This window comes from Pleurodeles waltl, chromosome 1_1, assembly GCF_031143425.1.
Source record: "Pleurodeles waltl isolate 20211129_DDA chromosome 1_1, aPleWal1.hap1.20221129, whole genome shotgun sequence".
NCBI classification, from domain to species: Eukaryota; Metazoa; Chordata; class Amphibia; order Caudata; family Salamandridae; genus Pleurodeles; species Pleurodeles waltl.
The window spans coordinates 825,582,577-825,605,897 of NC_090436.1; the positions used below are offsets into that span (position 1 = coordinate 825,582,577).

Sequence of the window (23,321 nt, forward strand, 5' to 3'; positions counted from 1 at the left end):
ATGGCCAAAGGCCATGTGCAGTGTGTGGTTGGCTGCCTGTGTGGGGTTGGATGCAGGCCTGGCCCTGCGGCCAAGGTAATGTATGGCAGGGGGAGATTTTACATATGATAATAAAATATTACTTTACGTTTAAAAAACAAAACAAAAAAATTCACTGAAAAAATGAAGGTTAAAGTGATTTAATGGTTAGGAAGTGTTATTATATTTTAATTTACATTACAAAAAAAACTTTGACATTCACTGGAAAAAACACAACAGTTAAAGTGACCTTATAGTTTGGTGAGTATCTCAGTGCCAACATAATGTTTTGAACTAAAAAAAAAAAAATCACAGACATTCACCAGTTACATTTAGCACAGTTAACTATAATGTGCGCCCCCGCCATGCACTGCTTATGACCTCACATATTACATCACTTATGACGTTTTCCATGATATAACTTATGAACTCACTGATGACATCTCCAATTACACCCTTGATGACATCATCCAATGAGTGTGTTTATTATTTACATAGTGGCGGGTAACTACCATATCACTTCTTTACCTAATTTTGTACAGCCTGTGTTCAGATAAACGGTGCAAGTGTTTACAAAACACATGTTCCTTATGCATTATACGTGTGGAGAGGTTTTGAGCATGGTATTAATGTTTGTATTCAGGAGTAGCTCTGTGTTCAGGTAACAGTTGTCCAGTATGTTCCACACAAGTTTTTTGGTTCTGCAGAAAAAGTTTCTAACAGGGCAAAGATTCTACGTAGTAGATACTCAGTATTGTAAGCAGCCTTGAGGATCTGCACACAGATATCTCAGCATGCCAATTTCTACATAGGATAGAAGACTGTGTGCACCAGGTACTAACCAATGTACATGACTTTTCACCACCCTATGAAGGCTACAGGCAGTATTAACTTTAGCACCTTAGGTATTTTAAGTGAATAGTCTCTCCTTGAAACACTTTTGCAAAGAGTGAACACAATTCTTAACAGATGCTTTGTAATACTTTGTGGTGTAATTCTCATGAGAGTTTCACTGTCTGCAAATAGTGTGGTAAAAAGTAAACTGTGCATAGTGTGGACACTGTTTACAGTGCCCACCTTTCTCCTCATCTCCACTTCATTTCTCAGTGTAGGTTAGGTGACTGTGAAGGGTTTCATAAAGGAAAAGACAGTCTGTATTAAGGCATTAGTTTTGTAACAGAATTTAAGTATCTGGAAGATGTGTTTTTTCTCAGAACAGTTGTATACAGATTGAATTACGTATACAGTTGGGGTTACCCATCTAACTATGGTTGAGTGTTGTGAACTCGGCTACTAATGAAATGTATAGTATAGTGTCAATGTTGTACATAACAGAAGCTTGCTTCACCCAAGGGGTTGTATGTGTAATACTTAGTTAATTAAGTTTTATATTATTCTGAGTTGTTTGGTACTTACTTTCAAACTTCTAACGCAATATTTATTTACTTATTTATTTATTTGGGTGATACATTTATTAAAAACAAAAGGTTGTGGCTAACACCAGATCTAAAAAACAAAGCATGTCTGCAGGGATCCTTGGATAGTTAGTTTGCTTTTATCCAGTAAACCTAACAAGGGTCCCTTTGTGACCTATGTTGCCTTCCAGGAACCTTTGTTTTTATTAGTGGTATGAATGGGTCCGTTTGCGTTAATACGAAGAGAAAAGGAGTTCAGGTTAAAAAGGTAACGTAATAAGTGATGTAATTATAAATTATAAATGACAACATAAATACATTATTGTACAATAAAATGGGTTAATGCTGAAATACAACAATCACAAGCTATTTTGTGAAGCAAGGATTTTTTATATTAAATAGTTTAATGATTTATATATTGACGATTTAATACTATTTTTTAATCAGTACCCATTGTTTTTTTAATTGTTATCATTAGGCTATGCCGGTCCGTGTTTAGAGACCGACACTGCCGATCCTTTAGGCCACCATTTTTACCCCCTAATTAGAGCCAGTTCTACCTCCGCGACATTGGGAGGTCAGCACTCTAGCAGCTGGTTTCCTAGCTATTTTTAGCGCGCGATGCAGCCGATGCACAGCGCCAATCTCTCGAAAGGACGGAGTAAGTGAAAGGCTGTTGTGTGAGGCCTTTGTTTTATATATTGACAATTTTAAGATTTTAATACTATTTTTTAATCAGTACTCATTGTTTTTTTTAAAATTGTTATCATTAGGCTATGCTCGTCCGTGTTTAGAGACCGACACTGCTGATCCTTTAGGCCACCATTTTTACTACCTAATTCGAGCCTGTTCTACCGCCGCCATATTGGGAGGTCAGCACTCTAGCAGCTGACTTCTAGCTATTTTTAGCACGCGATGCAGCGGACGTGCCGCTGGCGCACCGAAGGCGCACATAAGGCAAGCTCATCTGCGCCCAACCGGGCCCAGGGGGCCAGCACCCTTGCCCAATTTGGCTCTAAGAGAATAGTCTATGATGCCAATTTTCTTCATGCATGTAGGCCTGCCGCCGCCGGGACAGGAATGGACTTGGGCAGACATACTGAAGCCGTTCCTCTGTCCACAGATAGCCATACATTTTATCGAGGAGCCTCGCAGAGTAGAATCAGTATTATCCAAACTCAGGGAGAATCGGTAAGCACTCTTTCCTTGGCCAATTGTAGATACTTAGTGGCACACAAATTAGATATTAATCTTCTCCTAAGTACAGAGAGATCCTTAGTTTTATTTTTAACAGAGACCTGAATCCATGAGGGGTCAGGGACTGATGTAGCCCTGCCCAGTGACTATTTAATAACAAGATTGGACAGACCTTCGGGGAAAGGGGGGGGGGGATTGATATTATTTTTAAAGATACAGTGAGAATTTCCACTCCCCCCCCTTCATCTCACCGACTGCAAGAGTCTTCTTTTCTCCATTTATCTTAACCCTCAGTTCACCTTGGCGGGAGCCCTAATATATCATCCTCCCGGTCCAGAACAACAGTTCCTTGACGTCCTTCCTGAGAGGGTTGCGGAACTGATCTGTACCAGACCGAATTTCACGATTCTTGGGGACTTTAATATTCATGTGGAAACTCTGAATAACGCTGCTAGAAGCCTTTTAGACGATATGAAAGCTCTAGATTTTATCCAATTGATCCAAGGTCCCACCCACAACAAAGGGCATATGATCGACCTGGTCTTTAGTAACTTTCCTGAGTTAAGCGTCCTCCCCCCTTCACCCTTAGCCTAGTCAGATCATATGTTAATTTCGTTGACTCTTACTCTTCAAAAATATGTCAAGATCTCTCATACTAGACTTCAACCGTATAGACGGTGGCACTTGTTGAATGACAATGAATGGAGAGGTATTCTAAAGAATTCTACACCTACTCCTAAGGTAAATATAGCGGACTCCTCAGTAGCCTTTAACAAGTGGATAACTAACAGCCTTGATGCCATGCATCTTTGTACATCCAGGATAGCTGGCAATCAGAAAAAAAGGGCCCCTTGGTGCTCCAAGTGCTTAAAAGAGAGTGCAGGCGCATTGAAAGAAAGTGGAGGAAATCCTATGATAAAGTCTATTAAAAAGGAATACAGGGATTCTATCAGACGATTTCAAGTCAAAATCAAAGCAGCGCAGAGCAGAGCAATTACTATGAGATGAAGATAGAACAAACAGCTAATTCTCCTAAAGAAATCGGCCACATTCTCAAAGAAATAGCATGTCCCCATGCTCAAACTGAAGACATTACAGTAACAAGCCTGGCTCTTTCTTTCAAAACATGATTGCAGACATCTATTCAGCTTTCCCGAAACAGTCTTACAGCCCCCAGGAATGGAGCAGACAAGGTGTCACGGACACAGCCAGTCTAACTAGGATCCCGGCTCTTTCTATAGAAACAACATTGAATCTTTTAAGCACTCTTAAATCGGGATCCCCTTTAGACCCTTCTCTTCCTGCAATTTTAGTCCAGGGGGCGTCAACTATAGTTCCCATTGTGACAGATGTATTAAATCTATCACTGACTTGCAGCTCCCTGCCACCTCAGTGGAAGCATGCAATTGTAAAGCCTCTGCTTAAAAAACCCAATCTGGATCCATTGGTGCTGAACAACTATAGACCAATCTCCATGTTACCTACTGCCTCAAAAATTCTGGAGAAACATGTGAATACCCATCTCTCTAAGTTTCTTGAGGGAAATCAGATTCTTCACCCCTCTCAGATGGGTTTCAGACTCTCCCATAGTACTGAGTCAGCACTGTTAGGAATGACAGAAGAAGTTAGGAAACAGATGGACCAGGGTATGGCTTCCGCAACTGTGCTTCTGTATCTGAGTGCAGCCTTCGAACCGTTGATCGTGGTATTTTACTCCATAGATTGAGGGAAATTGGAATTATTGGAAATGCCCTTTTATGGTTTACAGAATTTCTAGATGGTAGAACTTTTCAGGTTCTCGATCGCTCCTTTTTCTCAGATAGTTTTAAGAGCCTTTGGGGAGTACCGCAGGGCTCTTCCTTAAGCCCTACGCTTTTTAACATTTACATGATTCCACTGGTGAGAATAGTTGAACCCTTCGGTCTTTCGCTAGTGCCCTATGCTAACGACACCCAGCTTGTAGTCTCCTTCTCCTCCTCTCACGATTCCTTTAAATCTCAGCTTGGCCTTGCTTATGGGCGGTCTCCAATTGGATGGCGGAGTGTAAGCTCACGCTGAAAGGAGAAAAAAAACAGAGGTACTGATCATGGGATATCATTCACTCCCATCTCAAGTATCACCTATCCTGGACCTATTAGGAGATCTTCCACCCCTCCCCCCAAGGACCACATCAAGAGCCTGGGTGTATGGTTAGACCCATGGCTCACTATGGACTATCAGGCAAAAACATTTTCTTCTACCTGTGTCGGAATACTCAGACTCTTTAGGAAAGTTTTCAAAGTCCTCCCATTTATCGCCAAGAGGCACATTGTACAAGCACTTATCACCTCACGGCTAGACTACGGAAATGCCCTGTTTTTAGGCTCCCCAAACTATGTGAAAAAGCTGCAGTTGCTCCAGAACATGGCGGCACGCCTGCTTTTTAATCTGCCCAGACATCATTCGGCTAAACCTGCCCTCACGGCTCTTCACTGGCTTCCCATCGAGCAACGATTAAAGTTTAAGACACTGTTGGATGCACAGAGCTCTTTATGCCAAGGGTCCCCCACTTCTACACTCTCTAGCTACTTTTTATGAGCCAGCCAGACACCTTAGATCTTCGTCAGCAGCACTAGCAGTGATACCCCCTATTTAAAAAAAAGTCAAATGGGGAGGAAGGTCCACAGCCTTTCTCGGTGCTAAGCTCTGGAAGTCACTGCCTCTTTCCCTTCGGCAGAGCAGACATGAATTATCATTCTGTCGTCTTTTAAAAACCTGGCTGTTTTAACACCTGCTCCATATGCCTAACTGATGGAGATTTCTGCCGCAAAGCGCTGGAAAGCCTGAAGGCAGCTATGCGCTATGTAAATCTAACATAACATAACATACCTTCAGCGATTGTTTAGAGTTTCTTTATGTAAGAAGTGACAGAGGTTGAACGGGGTCTGTTTGGACTTTGATGTAATTAAATATTAAATCACTACCACAGTCTTAAGGTAAGTTTGGGGGTGCCCTCATACAAACCTTTATATGTACTGCACTATCACAGAGTGCATCTGACAGCGCAGGGCCTCAACCTCAAGAGTAATCACCATACGGCTTATTGCAAGATCCATGGTCATTCATCATCTTTTGGAGAACCCTTCTTGCTAGTCCATTTGCATGTGTTAACATGAGGTGAATCATAGAGAAGACAGCTGTTCCGCATTATGAGTTACTTGCTGTATCACCTCTGCTGGCTACATCAATTTGTGGCAGTCTCACTGGCCTGTGGATTTGGTTGGCTCTGGGCAGATGACGAGTCAAAAACACAGGTAAGTGACTGGGATCTGGAGAGGGGAGGGAATGAGTGGTGAAGGAAGTATAAAAGAGGTGACCAAAGTGTAAAAAAGAGAGTAAATACTTGGTGGTGTCTGCAGGTACATGTATGTGCCTTTGCTGATGTGCTTGGATGCATTTGCCCCAGTGTGTGTCTCTGTATATGTGAGTCTGTCAGATGCCCCAACTTCATATCTGGAGAACTGGCATAACCTCTGGTGGCCACCACAATCTACCATCTGGAGGCCATCAGCCCCTGGCACTTGTCAGCAAACAACACCATAAGTTGTGGCATAGAATTGGTACCCGGGCATAGGAGGTGTCACTTCAGCATTAAGTATGCACCCATCACATCTGGCGACCACTCCTAATATCTGGTGGGCACCCCTGGTTTAAGATAAACATCCTTCTTTGAAGCAGTATTGTCTAGTAAATGGTCGAAATCCTGGGACACTGGAAAACAAACCCTGACCTACAATTGTGTGTGCAGTGATTTGTAGGATTCAGAGCAGGGGACCACTATATCACCATTAGATTCAAGAAATTCTCCGACATGTTTGCCTGAACCCAACCAATCCTATCACTCCTAATCCAAAACAGCCTAACTCAGTTGACATGGCGAGAGATATCTGCCTGCTTTGCTATTCTCCAAAATGGCAATAGGCTCCATTTGGGATGTGGGAAATCCACTGAATGAGGCCCCTAAATTCTCTTCGATGCTATAGAAGGTATATACCACAAGACACTCTCTTTTCTGATGATGACCTAGAGTATTTTACTGCGCTTCCAGCAAACCTTTAATCTGCACGTCTTTGTCACATGATGCAATCTCTGTTCACACACAGTCTTATGTACTGTTTAAGTATTTATTCCTTTTCTGGTACATTAATTGTATGGTTACGAAGTTGTAGTACACAGTTTGTATAACTCCTTAGAAACTATTTTTGTAAGATATATAACATGGTTGATTAGAAGTCTGTCCTAGGCTGGCCCTGGAATATTTAAGATTTGACAAATCTAGTAACAAGTTTACAAATAACCTTAGCACAGCCATTCTGAAGGCCAGTGTAGTTAGGGTCAGACTCAATATGGCAGGAGGTCATTCAAAGAAAGTCTTGGACAAGAGTTAAGAAAGTAACTCTTGACCATAGACATAAGTAAAGAAACAGGCAATCATGGAACGGGGCATACAGAGAAGTGCCTACCTCACCTGGTGGGTTGGTAAAATTCAAACTGCGGGATAACAACATGACAGACTCTGGATTTTTTTTGATAATATCAATTCTCATTTCTTGGGGGAGCCTCACATTAGGGAGGGCTGTACTAAAGATCAGTTTTGTAATGCATCTATAACAGTAACCACCTAAAATCCTTGACCTAATTATGGCTTTCAATCTCCAAACAAAATTGTAAACAAAAGGTAAGGGGAAGAAGCATGCTGTTCACCAAAAAAGACATTTCACTTCAGTATCATTCCTTAGCACCGTTTGATTGTATACCCAATTCAAAAGTGTCCAGGTTTCTACTAACTTCACTATTTTCTCATAATCAAAATGTGGCCCTACAGGACATGGTGGGGTGAATTTGTAATCTACAACATTACAGGACAGGCAATATAAACAATTTATCATTAGGCAGGTGGACAATGTGGATCATGTAAAAGACCACCCACCGGGAAAAGAAAGAGCTGCAGTAATCCAGGGGCACAACAAAACCCTAAGTATGTGGCACAGCTGCATAGTGTTCAACCGGAGAAATAAATAATCTGATATTCATTTAAGAGCACAGTCTCAAGGGGAAAATATGGGTAAAATACTACTAACAAAGGCCAAACAGCAAGGGATACAAGCTTTGGGTAATAGAAAAACACAAACACCTCAACTTCAAACGAATCACAATAAGGGAATTTATGCTGTGTGGGGTTGTTGCTTCCTTTGAAATCTGTGATCGACACCAACCATTTGCATTGTCCTTCGACTCTCCAAAATCCCCTAAATTGAGTGACCATGAGGACGACTTAATGAAGCACACACATGGAGTCCTCATGAAAAAAGAGATCTCTATTGTCATGTGCTGATCTGGGAGCCTTAGTTAGACCTGCAGATTCTTCTGAGGTGCCGCCTATTTCCACCAAGACCCACGTTTAAAAACATTCTAAAAACAAATTTTAAAAAATGGTCTTAAAGCTGTCCAAGCCCCCAGGACAGACGTACTGGCTAGCAAAACTGAGGTGGCTGTCAAATGTCTGATCACTCCGATTGATTTGTGGGAAACTGAATCCTACATAACGATTATGGAGTCAGTCATTCAAGAAAATCAACACAAATATAAAAATCTGTGCAAAATTCTTAGACATAAATGTGATATCTCAGAGAACATATCATACTTCAATATGTAACCGTAGGGATCCCAGAAGAGGGAGATGAGGATCCCAAATCCAACACTATCCCACGGAACAACAACCTTTTGAAGGCCGGCTTTATTGCTGATACAGACCCAGATGATCAAACCATCCATGGCTTCATAAATCAAACTCATTGGATCCCATCTAGCACACTAAAGGGTAGAGCAAGACTTGCGCTATCCTGGTATTTTTTTAGGATTATTTGCTAAAATATAAAATGCTGACATTAGCTAGAGATAAGAAGCATATTTCCACAAAATATGTCTATTTGTTTCCATCTGTTCAAATCTTCCTTAAGGAAGTGGATCCCATTGTTGCGTGATTCAAGTTCTGATATTGGAGCTAAGAACTCAATCTGTTCTTGGATTGCTGGTGGGTGGATCATAAGTAAAAAAGAAAATCATTGAGGCTCATTTCAAACATTTAATGGAACCAATCAATTATGTCTTTTTATTTCACAAAGCAAATCTTGAAGTTGTTTTCTTGATTTTCTGCTTATATGATTTTTGTTTGGGTGAATCATGCAGACAGGTGTGGGACAGGGCAGAAGTAATAGGATATCACATTGTTACAGGGTGTATCACAGCGCATTCACATTGAAAGGGGGAGGGACCTCCTCACTGGCAGAATAGATACCCACAGGTTTGGAACCAAACCATCATTCAAGTTAGAAAAAATAATGCTAAATTCAGCAATATCTTACATCTGTTGGACTAAAAATGTCTTTGTATTAACAAAAAGACCCTGGATAAGTAGATGTAGTTTACATTTAGGATGCATTTAAAGCATGGATAAGTGTACAGATTATTAGCCATTCTGCACACTTAAAGAAAAGGCACAAAGTACATGTAGAGTCTTTACAGACAATCATGCGCGTTGAGGAAAACTTATTTTTTAAACTCATCCCACAGATAATTTATCAGCTAGAGTAAGCCTGTATAGCATTAAGGGATTTTTTTTCTTCAACAGCAGTTGACAAACTGGAAGGTGATAGACCAGAAACTATGTAAGGAAAATGAAAGAATGGACTGTTTCTTAGTACACACTATGATCCTGTGAGAAAAGCAGACCCCAGTGAGGTAGAGAGAATAAATCATATAATAAAAGATTGTTATTTCATGAAATACACTAGAACTTTCACAACACTCACACAGGAAGAAATATTCGATTTTTGGAACAAGAAGCTAGAGAACAGCTGTCTACTCCAATCACTGAGAACGAAGTGGCCAGGGTGATAATGGACCTTCCATATGCCAAGGCCTGTGGGGAAGATGGAATCACCTCAAGAAATATAAGACATTTGATGTCTGTTAAATCCATTCTTAACCCCATTGCAGACTCTTGTCTACTTTCTATATTGGACTTGTCAGAAGCCTCTACCTAATCCACTGGACTTGCCAGAAGCCTTTAATACTTTGGACAACAGAAGGCTAACTAATGCTCTGGAGCATAGCAAGAGCGTCAAGGTTCTTGTTTTCAGTTGGTTTACATCCTTTCTCTCAAAGAATCATCATATGATGTGGCTAAGGAATTACACCTCTTGAGAGACAGAGTGACATAATGGATTCCCCATGGGTAAATTCTTACACCTACTCTAAACCTCAAATTAAAGCTGTATGTCTACAAACTTTCTCCTAGTAATCCCAAATAACACTGCATGTCTTCTCTTTTTCTCTTGCAAGGGGAACTGAAGGCCACCCTGCTTGAACACCTGACACTAGATTTACTCACCACCACTGTTAAACCAACCGTAAATCACTTGACTTTACCTATGCCCATCAATAAAAGCAAAGACAATTTTCAGACTATGCTCTCTGACTTACAAAACAATAAATGTTCTACTCTACTTCCCATCTTGGGAGGACAAACATATTTCTACATTTAGAATGAACTGAAAATTGAAGTCCCCAAATCCAAAATATATTTCACTCAGAACAGAATCTTCTCTGGAGCAACAGCATCAGCTTGGGACTCACTACGAGTAAATGCAGAACACAACCACTATCATCACTTTCAGAAAACACCTAAAAACTCACTTATTTTGCTCTTTGACTTATCACCTTGCTTACCTACGCTGCTGTTTTTGACACCTACCTCAATCATTTACTCACAACTACCCTTTTCTGTGAGCTACTAAACTGTTAATAAGATGGTTTATTTACTGTATTGTTCTTGTTTGATTTGGAGCACCTTTATGCCTATTTGGGGCTAATGCGCTATATAAATATATAATTAATTAAAAATGCATATGTATACTAAGGTCCCAATTACAAGCTGGCTAGTAACTGGAGGCAGTAATACTGGGTCAAAGATACAGATTCTGGTTGGTATCTTCACCACAATTACCAGCCATGACACATTTATGAGCCAGGAATAGAGAATTACATGCAGGACCTGGATTTACCAAGTTCATTACCGCATGCAATTCCCCAACCCAACTCTGGCCACTTTAATGGTAAATCTACAATGCTTATGATCATAGCCTCAATTTCTCATGATGGGGTAACAACCCCCAATAAGGAAAATCACAGAAAATCATATCAAGAAACGCTGAACATGGTTCATTAGAAAACCAATGGCACAAGTAGTTGAAAAGACAACAGAAAACAGCCACAAAACAATATGGAAATAGAGAAGAGATGAAAACAAACAGCAAACATCAATATCGAATTTCAATGTGTAAGCAGTGTATCAACAAACAAAAGCTAAAGTTCCTTTAATTTTGCATTTATGCTAACAAATCCTCTCTGCTTAGGTGGATTAATAAAATAGGAAAAATGCTGAAGTGAAATGAGAATACTATTTTAATAAACATTTGATTAACCTAAAGCATACATTTGGTTCTTCAAGCACTTCAATTGTGTGGTGTTAAATACTATCAACCACATTTACGCCTCTGCATAACAAAACTGCATGACCAAATGTTATTTTCTTTGCATAATGGGCATGTGGTATCCTAAATAATAGTATTAATAACGTACGGAGGACTATATTTGGAACCAGAAAAATATCTGTGTTAATTCAAAAAGATTAAAAGTTACTAAAAACAAGGTGACACAGTGATAAACTCTTTATAAAGATTACTGGATTACCCTTTGATTGCTAATTGTTGCATCCAGGTGTTAAACAGTTACTATTGAGGTGCAACTTTTTCTCCGAAATTATTAATATGTGTAAAAATGAAAAACCGTGACATAATACTGCCACAGAACGTGCAGCAATATGCCATGTAATTTGCCTTTCCTTGCTGCATAAATTAGTCAGTTATGACCCACATTTTGGCAGCCTACGGCCTCATAAATAAAGTGTTGCCAATTACATATTTTTTGTCAACAGAAAACTCTTTAATCCTTAGCCCAGAAAATCAACACAATATATAGACAGTCGGACACACAGATATAAAATATAGTGAATTCAAAAAGTCTTGGCTAATGCCAGACTAAAAATAGGTTTGGTTACATGCACTGCAACAGTGACTGAACATTTTTGCACTAATGATAGGTAAATTTTTAAAGTACATGCAAAATTACATCTAAACTAATTGATAGGAGCAAAGGGGTATGTGCACCGAATAAAAATGATATTCTGCACAAGACCTTCAGTGCAAACACCTGTGTAAAATTGCCCAGACAACAGTGCTAAATTTATCAGTGCATGCCTAGTTTCACAATAATTTGGGCTTGATTTTGACTTTGGAGGACTGAGTAATGTTAATCAGAACTACAGAGTAAATTATTCTGTTGCCCTGATGGACATCCAATCCCCCAAACTTAGAGATGTCTGCAGGCCTGCTTTTCTTACTGCCCCCCTACTGTGATAGTCAGCATAAAAAAGCAATCCTCTCACCCAGTTTACATCGAGCGGGCGGCTGGATGGCTAACCTTCAACAGCCCGTCGGAGGAGTGTATAGGCAATGGAGCAGGAGTAAGCCCAGTCATCAACATACTTAAGGTCTGCCCGCCTTTAAATGGGGTGTGGCGACTGAGTTTGACTGTCCGTTGCGACAGAGTATCCCCCTCCGCCAAACTCTAAATCAGCCCTTATGTTTTCAATATCATTGAAGTAATATTCACTACGAGTTATTTAAGTGTGTTAAAGGAGACATCTTTAGAAGTTATCTATTAAAAAGCACATCAAAAATGTATTCAATCTCGTCTGATTAATCTACTGCATGTCTAAAGAAAATGCTAATGACATTGAACATACTCACATCTGTATCTAGCGGCCTTTGATCATCACAGTCAATAGTAGGGCTTATATCCTGCCTCATCACCCAGATAGGTTCTTTTGGTTCATCTGGTGTATAAGGGGAACGAATGGTCCTTGTTTTCACTTCCTCAATTGCCTCTTTAATGTCTTTTATGGCCAGTGAGATTGCATCTCGTTTCTCCTTACTGTACCGCTGCACTGGCTCTACCATATTGGCTGTGGACCTGGACCCTGGCGGGAGTTTCCCATTGCTCTCCAGCCCTTCATCAATGGCAGCCTCAGAATTATCCAAGTTTTGTTCAGATTCTGGCATGTCCTCTGCAACTTTGTCCAGACTCTGGGAGCTCATACTCTCTTTGACTTCAGCCACGATCTGATCTATGTCCTCCTCTTGTTCATAGCTATCCATCCTGGGGTATGGGGCAAATTCGGCCTCCTTCTCTGGGCTGTCTGATTCACCATCAGATCGCTCATCGTAGTGGTGCAGGCGGGCCCCTAAGGCTTCCTTGCGGTAGTTATCGGCTTCCTCACGCTCTTGCTCGTACAGCTGTAGATCTTCCTGAACATCCAAATCAGGAGTATCGCCTATTTCCTCATACACATGCTCCTGCAGTCCATAGTCTGCGTAAGGCTCTGCATACTGCTCATCCTCTCCCCTGTGAAAGAGTCGATGGGTGTAAACATAACCTGAATAAGCTGCATTAATGACTTCTTCATGGTCAATTCCATGGAAGTGTAAGTGGTTGGGTAGAGTTCGGTTCTGAATTGCCTCAGCATGCTCCGCTTCTGCATTTTCTGTATACTCTTCAGACTCTGGCCTGTATTGTACTCCATAGGTGCTTTCATCGTCATTCTCCTGGACTCGGTCTACATCAAAGCCATCTTCAGCTGTAGCTATAACATCTCCCTCGGCAGTATCTGTGTGATTGTGAAAGCCACTCTCTGTGCTGGCAGACCTGGCTAATGTTCCCTCCTCCTCGCGACTGGGGAGGCCTTCCGGATCCCCACTTCCCTGCCTCATGTACGGTGTGGCGTAGTGCTGCTGCTCTTCCTCCACTTCCGAATGCTCCAGGTCAGCTTCCACAGATTCGTTTACCTCTCCATTTCCTGGTTCGTCACTCGCCTGCACCTCATGGGCTATCTCCAATTGGTTCATGGTGAGGCTGGAGATATCAGAGGTCTATTCTACTGCCATACTGCCTGCTGAAAAACACAGGAAAGAGGAACATTAAGTGCAGGTTGGCAAAATTGAATGTGTAAAAACGAACATTGCAAGGAAACTGAACATGACTTATATTAGCCTCAATATTTGATGAAAATCTGCGATCAAAACAGAAGAACGTGTATATACTTCAATGATCTCTATCGCTGTAGATAAGCATGCCTTCTGAACGCCATGTCCTCGATAACTGCTGCTACCTTTATTAAAACACTGCAAAGCCTGTCCAAAACATTTGTTGCCTGTACTTGCATTTCCCTGATGTGGAACTTATAACTCCCAAGATAAAGGCATTCATTCTTAACACAATCTAAAACAACTCAGCATGTTAGCAACTGCACATCGACATCTGGAATTTCAAGGGCGAGGAGTTTGGTCTGTAGTGTTTACTGCTCAGGAGTTTCAGCACTAGTGGACCCAGCGGTTTAAATTTGTGCTGTCTCTAGGCTGGCGCAGCTAGCACATTTTTAGAGTTGACACAATGTTCAACCTTATATTTAAGATGCCTGAGAATCTAAAATTATACTTGATTGACATCGTTACTTTAAGGGAGAAAGACAAAAGTTATAATATTGGTGCAATATTTAAACCAGACTTTGTTCTAAATGTAATTTACTGTAGCATCATTTATTTTTCGGGTTCAACCATAAATCTTGTGCTTTGATTTCCTGGTGCCTAACTCCCTTTTTGTAGGCTCAAATAAATATTTCTGCCACTAGAAAATGTATTACTTACTTTTTGCAATTTCAAGCTGTAACTTGTAAAAATGATTCTTTGCACGAAACGATGGCTAGATTAAAAAAAAAATCGCAACTGTTTAAAAAATAGTGATAAGATGGCGACACCTGAAAAAGCTTCAGGTCATGTTCAAGCTTATCATTTCAACGACCATTAAAAAAAAAAAAAAAAAAAAAAAAAAAAAAAAAAAACAGTACAACTGACATTACCCTAACAATACATTAGTTTATCTAATGGCTGATGGCCAAGACTTTGCATTTGCAAAGCCAGTGCATCGGATTTTGCAAATGCAAAATCTGAATTCATAATGCACAAAAGTGATTTGTGATTTGTAATTACTATTGTGAACTGCAATGCACGCATTAAACACACTTTAGAATTTCGAATGCATAGGAACATCGAAGAAGCATCCCGCTGACAGTTTTTGCCAGTAGCTGGTGTTCAGAAGGAGGAAACTGTCCATATGGGAGACTGGATTCAGCTGGTCTCATGGTCTGCTTCATGCTGTACCGCGGGTCAGTGTGTTGCGAGTGAGAATGCTGGGATGGACCTCTGAGGCCCTTTGCGCGCCTCCATACCAGAATCCATTACTTGTAACTATCCGCGGATTTCCACTTGATTAACATTAATGAAATGGGAGGCCTGGGACATTTCTTTTTTTTGTTGCAAAAAGTCAGTTTGCCTTGCCACTCGTTTAAGAATGCCTCACACAGCAAAGGGTGAGATTGGTCAAGCTCAAAGCAAACCACTGAGCTGCAACCAAACTCTTCATGCACGAGGCACCTGATTTGTGCAGTTTTCTGCCATTGAGGAGGATTTTCGGAGCAGAATACATATCTACTCTGGTATGCTTAACTGATGACATGAAGGATAGAGACAATGTGGGAATCGCTCAAGAGAGCTTACTTAGTAACCACTTAATGCAGCAAGACAGGAAGCACTATATTATCTGCAAGCCTGGTAGAATTCACAGTGCTGCATTTAGTAGTTCCCATGTAATTGGAAATGTGCCTCATCATATTCTTCTCAGCAATGCCTCCAGGGCCTTCGGTGCTCTTCAGGGACGTCACGTCCCTCTGGGTCTGGGGTGTGTTCCTCAGGGACAGCGAGGGCCCCAGTGCCTTGGATAGTCTCCAGAGGTTAGTGGCTTCCTTTAAGTTACTTAAAATACGCAACCATTGGCAGAACAAATAAAGACTCAGCCTGTCTTCCGAGTAAGTAACACCTCTTTCTTTTCACTAGTCTTCAGAGGAAAATAACTAGTCTAGACCGTTGCCAGTACCTTCTCTCTCCTACCCTACGGAGATTTACTAGTTATAGATGATCCTCGGGTGTCCTCAAGAGGTCGTTCTGTACATCACTGCTACTGAACTGTGAGAGAGGTAATTCTATTCATTTTCTGATACTGTTATGTAATGTGGACCCTACCAACTGCTACTTTGTTCCCCTATGAAAAGGGGGAATTGGGTGAACAAGCCTGCTGTTTGAGATATATTACTTCCGCACCCACACCAGCAGGAGAGGCAGGGCATACCTTGCCACTTCAGCTGTCAGCTATTAGTCCAATATGAACAGGAACTCACAGGCATGCCCAACCAAGGTCTATTAGAATCTCTAAAGCCAAGCGGGAAACGCAATTTAGGGAACAGGTGTTCCCCTGCTCAATCACTAACGATGGTTATGCTCGGAGTGTAACTGGGTCCACAGAAAAGACAGCTTTGAAATTCCTATAAAGTTCACAGACTAGGATAAGTGCTAGGTCTCATTAACAAGAGGTGAACGGCAAAAAAAATGAAGCAAGGCATCAAGCTATTAAGAATCCCTAGTATAGAGGGTCGTGGCTTGGTGTCCACCCAAGATGGCCGCTCCCTTCTGAGCTTCGGTGAGCCCTCTCCTCCGTACCACAACCAATCCATTGTTTATGCCGGGGATGCAGTTGTACACAGTTTTCAAAAAAGACTCAAAGCCAACAGCAGGTTTAAACAGACTGAGGTCTCTCGGAGATTTTTACCTGACTGTGGCGTCTGTGCCTCATGTACCTCGACTGCGTTGCAGGCAAGATGGCGGCACCTCTCTAGTCTGTATATTGCGATCATCAAGGAAGACCCCACTACTGCTCATGGGAAGTTGGTGGCACACAATTCGTCACCACCATGTACTTACCACCACCTACCTCCAGATGACAGCCTGGGGGACGAGCTAACGCCAATGTAGTAGGATTGCTGACCTTCAGGTTCCCTGCACATCTGGTGCTCAGTTTGGACTGCTGAAGATCATTGACTCTCTGCCTTTTGACCTCGTAGTCTGCAATTGGACAATAGTGGCCCTGTAAGCATATGCCTTCTACTATAAGTGTTGTCTGTGTTTTCACACCATTGCGCCTTCTACTCACTGCTCAATCCATCTCCTGAGCACTCCCAATGCCACGTTACTGGCATGCCCCATACTAAAACAGGATAAGACCCTACTTGTCATTGCTATTACTCATTTCTCTGTCTGAATTGCCCACTCATCCCAGACAGGTGACTGCTTGTATGAGGGGATCCCTCTATGTTGATTGTCCAGGAAGCCAGTATATCAGGCACAGCTACTATCATATACATTTATACTAAGCGTCACTCCTCACATTTATACTAAGCGTCAGTCTTTAGAGGCTGACTCTAAAGACCACAAGGAGAAGAACAGTGAGGGCAACCTCAAAAGAACCAAATAAGAACAGCTGATACTTCATTCTCTGATCAAAAGCAAATCTAACAACCCAACACTCAAGAAGGATCCTAAAGATCTCAATATCAGGATGGCGATAAGCAGAAAGCAGGATTAGTACTATTGAGGACTGTGCCACTGTTCACGCAAAACATATGCTCAAGTCTGAGTCAGATATTTTCTCAGAAACTGAGACCCTATCATTTGCCACTATCAAAGAGAAAGATGTCCTCCGTAGCTTAGATTTCTATGGCTTTCCGAAAATCAAAATGAAGATCTCCAAACTAGGTAATCTTCTCAAACCACCTTTCTTTTTCTCTCTTACACGAATGTGTTGGGGGAGGGCGGTCATGTAGTGTCCAAGATTGACAAATCTCTGTGTAGTCTAGCCAATCTAACCCTCCTATCCAGAGTAAATAGTCTACCTACTACCACGATACAGGCAGAGGACCTCCCCAAGCTGAAACCTGGCTTAAAACATGCTCCAATTTCCTTCAAACCAAACTCATCACTTCATTGATACAGACAAAAATGTTTGCCTCCCACTTTCTCTACTGGACTGAGACTAAACTATTTAAGCTAAAACCTACAGACTCTGACACTTGTTGGTCATATTAAACAGTGTGTGGTGATCCCTAACAATTGTTTTACATGTAAATGGTTGAATCCCTACTGGGAGAAAATTACTGCCCAATTATGCAAAATCTTCAAGACATTTATTCTACTAGAATTTCCAAAGATAATGCTTGGGCTGCATACATCAGCAACTTGAATTGAGCTTCCAGATCTGTATCCTGGCCTCTTAGACCTCCTAATAACCATTGCACTCAAAGTAATTCTCCTAGTTTGGAAATCTCCTAACAATGTTTCTTACCACACAGGGTGGCCTTGGTTTACCTATCTCAGATGCACTCACAATGCTCGGTCAAAGATCGCACAGAACCCTATTACTTCACAGAACATGTGGAAGACACTGGATGCCTTCACACACAACACATGATAGAATGTCTGTCTCTCTAGAGCTTTACATCCAAGTATGGATTGCCGTGATAATGCTACTTCTGTAACCCGTTCCTGGACCACATGGCTTCTTTCCTTTCTATCCTCACTTCCCTCCTATTCTTCCCACTATCATATTCGGTCTCTTCTCAGATGCCCTAAGGCATATCTAAAATGCCTTTTTCAACAAACTTCATGCAAAATCATTCAATCTCACTCTAGGACCACACTCAATTACAGCAGATAAACCTCTGTTGTCCTAGTCTCGACAGATCCAATGATGGATGTCTACCCAATCTTGATATACACAGTGTTGACTATATTTTACAGGTTTGTCGATTGTATGATCTAGTCCATCTAGCAATCTATCTTTAAGTGCTTGACTATACCATTAATAAATATATTGAGAACGTAGTGCCTGTTAGAGTTTTAAAAATCTAAATCTTTAGAACAAAAGATAGCCCTGGCATATAAAAAGACAAAAGACTATAGTAAAGTTATTGGATAATAAATGTTTTCACAACTTCAGGAAAAAGATAAAATGGACAAATTAAATTTTTACTTTGAAAGTGGCCAAAGGAACATGAAAAATCTACACCTTACAAAGCATCAATGAGTGCAGCCATGGCCAGGATACTGAACAGAAAACTTAGCATGGACGGAGGTAAAGGTAATACAAGGAGATGACATTGAAGTTGCTATTTATAATATGCTTAGATCAGTTACTAACAATTATTACGACTGATACTTCTCAAAGGGAAAGGGGGGACCACTCTTGCAGCCCGTATAGTTTCCTAAAATAAAGGCAGCTGCTTGCGACATGCCCGGTAGTAAAGCAATACACAGCTTCAGCTTGACAGATGTTTTCTGTAATTAATATAAAGACATATTGGCAGCCAAATGTTACCACCAAATCTTTTGGAGGCCATTTTTTTGTTACTAAAACTAGCAAGTGGTGACTGGCTGAAAATCTTACAGACCCCTATAGTTCTTCAACACAAACTTGTTGAAGGTCACTTTGAGCAGAATTCTCCCACTCATGCTTGGTATAGTTCTCTCTGAAGAGGCATGTTTCGTTCATGAGCATACCACTTTGTATATTCTCAATACCATTCTTGTGCTGCTACAACATTTGTGACTGGAATTGTATGTTGCATACATTTTCTAGATGCGTAGAAGGGCTTGGATTGCCTGGACCTGGTGTTCATGCTTGCTGTTCTAAGGAGGACTAGGCTGGGCTCTAAAATGCTTAGTTGGATATCTCTGTTGTACATCGTGTCCACAGTGCAGAAAAAGGTTAAGGTGCTGTCTGATAGCCAAATTCTATCGACAAAGATACATGTCAAGGTCGCCTTCTTGCTCCCCTGCTATTTGGCATCACACTGAAGCGCCTAATCTATGTGCTTTGCGATCATTAACCCTGCAGGGGCCTACGTGTTCTTGACATGAGAATTCTGCTATCCCTAAACGCAGATGAAATTGTGCGGTCTGTGCAGGACTCCACTACAAATATATCACCTTTCATTCTAGAATTCATTCTATTTGGCCATCTTACAAGGTTCCGTATAATATCGGCAAATATGACATATACCTCTGTTGTATTCCTTAGAAGCGTTGGTGCAGCACACAAGGTGAGGTTGAACAGGTTAATTTGCATGTGACGATGCCCCAATCACCATGCAGCCTTTTCCATAGCTTTACAACAGTCCAAGCTGCAGCAGAATTCACAACAATATATTCCAAAGCAGAATACCCTCTATATTCTAACACAAGCACAAGACTGCCAAGTCAAGATACCACATCACCCCAACATCGTATATTGTTGAATGTGACCTCTACTTCCTTTTCCAGTGGCAGGAGTCATCCATTCGCCATCTGGGCATCTTTGTTCACCGGGATGCCAAAATAAAAAGACCGCTACAATGAGACAGTTATTCCCAAGGCCTGCATCTAAACAAAATCTTATTGCTTCCATTGTTTGCACTGATGTCGGAACCTAAGGTTTATGCACAACTTAAGAAACCTCAACTTCATCAGATGAAGGACCTCTTCCCTGAGGGTAATTTTCTAAATCTGCTCCAGTTGAGCTCAAACAACTCTATCTGCTCCTTTTTTGACTACCCGAAACGTCACAGTAGGTCCCTCATTCCCCCTTGAGCCATAAGCTAATTATGCTCTTTCTTAACTTATTTGTAACCAGAGCCCTAAACACGTTGTTTCCTGCATCTTAATCTTTCTATCCATGTCAGGACATTGCCAGCGAAGCGCTGGTGGAATAATACCATTGACTGTCTGCTACTGCATGTGCACTGAAGTTTTAGTGCCAGCATGTGACGGACTTTCTTTTTAGAATGCACTGCCAACCCCCACCCTAAGTTCTTATATAGAACAAACTGCACTCCTGGAGGGCTGCTTGATGTCACACAAAACAAGATCGGCCATAAGTTTTGCAGTCACTTACAATATCATAATACAAATATTGTAATTGTCCTATTCCCAATGTTCTTTAATAGGGCACTCCATGTCTTATCTGTATACTTAGTCTTGATGTCAGTATTAGTTGTATGCGATGTCACTATCCCAAGAAGAACATTTTACGCTTTGGTTGCCAGGACGCCTCTTGGCCCATTTTGTCCTTTTGGCAAGATATCTTTGTGCTATGCCTAACACTTACATTTCAGTTACTTCCCTCCCCCCTGTTTACACCACTGCAATGAATCCAGAATGTGCCCTCACTGGTTTAGCACTTTTGCTTGTAAAACAATTTTGGAATCATGCAAGGAATAGGGTCAATAACTAATGTTAGTGACTAGGTTGATTACTACTGGCTGCATCTGGAGTTTGGCGGGTGGCCTGCACTCTCACCGGGATGTGTGGGTAAACACCTCCGCTGTCCTGGTGGACTATGGAGAGCTGTATTTAGGGATTTCCAAGTGTGTGGTTGAGAATTCTATATAGTGTTAAAGAAGCTGTCTCCACTGAAAAAGTTTGATGGAAGGCTGCCATGTTTCATATAACCACTCTCTGGGCATTATTTGTATGTGCATTCCATGGAAATGTGTAGAAAGAAAAAAAAGTAACTGAGGTGATGACTCCTGTTTAGCCCTGACACAGATACCCTCAACTTCCCACTTCCGCACAACACACACAAGCACAGAGCAACCTCATTCATTGTAATCACTGAAGAATAAACAGCATGCATTAAAAAAATCTATTGAGCCTCATACATATCGCCACTCATGCATGCATAAGTCATAGTAGGCAATCAGCAATCAAGGGTTCAATGTTTTTTTCATTTCAGAGCCCGCATTGACCTTAACCTATACACAAATCTTCTGAGTTTTCAACCCTAGCGCTTTAAAATATAACTGATAGATAGATTTAACAAGGTTAAGGAGTATCAGCCATCAAACATTAAATATAATGGATAGGCACAACTGTATTGAAACAGTTTTCGTAAAGTTTGTTTAGCATTTTGGTGAAAGATCCCAATGAAATAACCCCTTGCGTGCATCAGATGGCTGGGGGCCGTCCGACGCAAGCGGTGGGCATGTGCATTGGATGTCCCCCAGCCATCCTAGCACACACCCACACGGGAAGTGGGAGGGTTCGGGGGGGGAGGGGTCAGAAACCACTAGACACCAGGGATTTTAAATTTTGGCAGGTTATAGTGAGTGTAACTGTCTCTGGCAAGTGAGTGGTACCGTTTTTGAGACTATAGGTCTTTGTGATAAAGCCACACTTTGTTTAATGCTTATTTTACACATTGTTGGTTGTTGACGTATTTGTCAAGTTACTTTTAATAGGAAGAACTATGGCTAGCGGCAGGATGACAGCTCAGCAAGTTGTTAGTATGCTTTTTCAATCTTCCTCTGACCATGATTATGAGACTCACTCTGCATCTGAAGCAGAGGAGGATATGCATGATTCTGCAGTGACTTTTCTGTCCGAAGGGAATCATCTGGTGAGCAGACTAATTTGGATGCCGTCAGTATTTGAGGGACAAAGCAGTTTTCTGTGGAAAAATGTGATGTGTCTGTGGTGCGTTTTGAGGCGTTTCCTATTGCTGGCATTAAGCCTACCCTCACAATTGAGGTACCATTTTTATTGGGAGACATGGGGGAACACAGACTAGCAGAACAAGTGTTATTACCAATTGTCTTTCTCTGCATTTGCACCTTCCAAACGTAAGAGAGTGGGTAAGAGAGAAGTCATTTTGAGAAATGCCCTCTAATTCACACGCTAGAATAGGTACTCACAAATTCAGAGACATGCAAATAACTACCACTTCTAAACTCCATAACTTGTGCCAATTACATAGGTTTCCTTGATACCTATTTTTCACTCTTTATATTTTACCAAATGAATTGCTGTATAACCGGTACACAATGAGAACCCATTGCAAGGTCAGCTCATTAATTGGCTCTAAATACCTTGGGTTCTTGGTGAACCTAAAAGCACTGTATATCCCCGCAACCAGAAGGGTTGCTTTTGAAAATCTTCCACAGTGGGAAAGTTACTGATGAAAACGTAGACAGAAATGGCTGTTTTTTTCAACTCAATTTCAATATTTTTTATTTCAACTGTTATTTTCTATAGGAAAACCTTGAAGGATCTACACAAATGACCCCATTCTGAATTCAGAATTTTGTCTACTTTTCAGAAATGTATAGCTTTACGGGATCCACCATTGGCTCCACACCCATTTCTGTCACTAACTGGAAGGAGGTTGAAAGCACCAAAAATAGGAAACATGGGGTATGCCCTATTAAAATACCAAAACTGTGTTAAAAAATGTGGTTGTCTGATTCTAGTTTGCCTGTTCCTGATAGCTGGGATGATGGTGATTTTAGCACTGCAAGCCCTTAGTTAATGCAATTTGCAGGTAAAGAACCTGATGCTTTGTTCTGCAGCACTTTTTCCAATTTTTCCCCACAAAAAGCCCAAAATGGAGCTGTATTTTGGCCAATTTCTAAGTCCCCTCCAGGGTACTCCATAAATCCTGGGTACCCATTAGTATCCCCAGGACGCTTCGAAAAAAGAATGGAAATTTAGCGTGAATAGCATATGTGGACAAAAAGTTATGGTGGCCTAAGCGCGAACTACCCAAAATAGCCAA

General features: G+C 41.2%; 1 protein-coding gene across 2 annotated transcripts in view; it reads right to left on the reverse strand.

The window, feature by feature from the left end:
- The window catches only part of APBA1 (amyloid beta precursor protein binding family A member 1), a 431,170-nt gene that overhangs the window by 172,895 nt on the left and 234,954 nt on the right, over window positions 1–23,321 (reverse strand). For both annotated transcript variants that reach the window (XM_069228781.1, XM_069228790.1), the window contains exon 4: window positions 12,542–13,743. In XM_069228781.1, coding sequence (XP_069084882.1) covers window positions 12,542–13,696 — 1,155 coding nt within the window. In that variant the 5' untranslated portion in view covers window positions 13,697–13,743. The remainder of the gene's footprint in view (window positions 1–12,541; window positions 13,744–23,321) is intronic.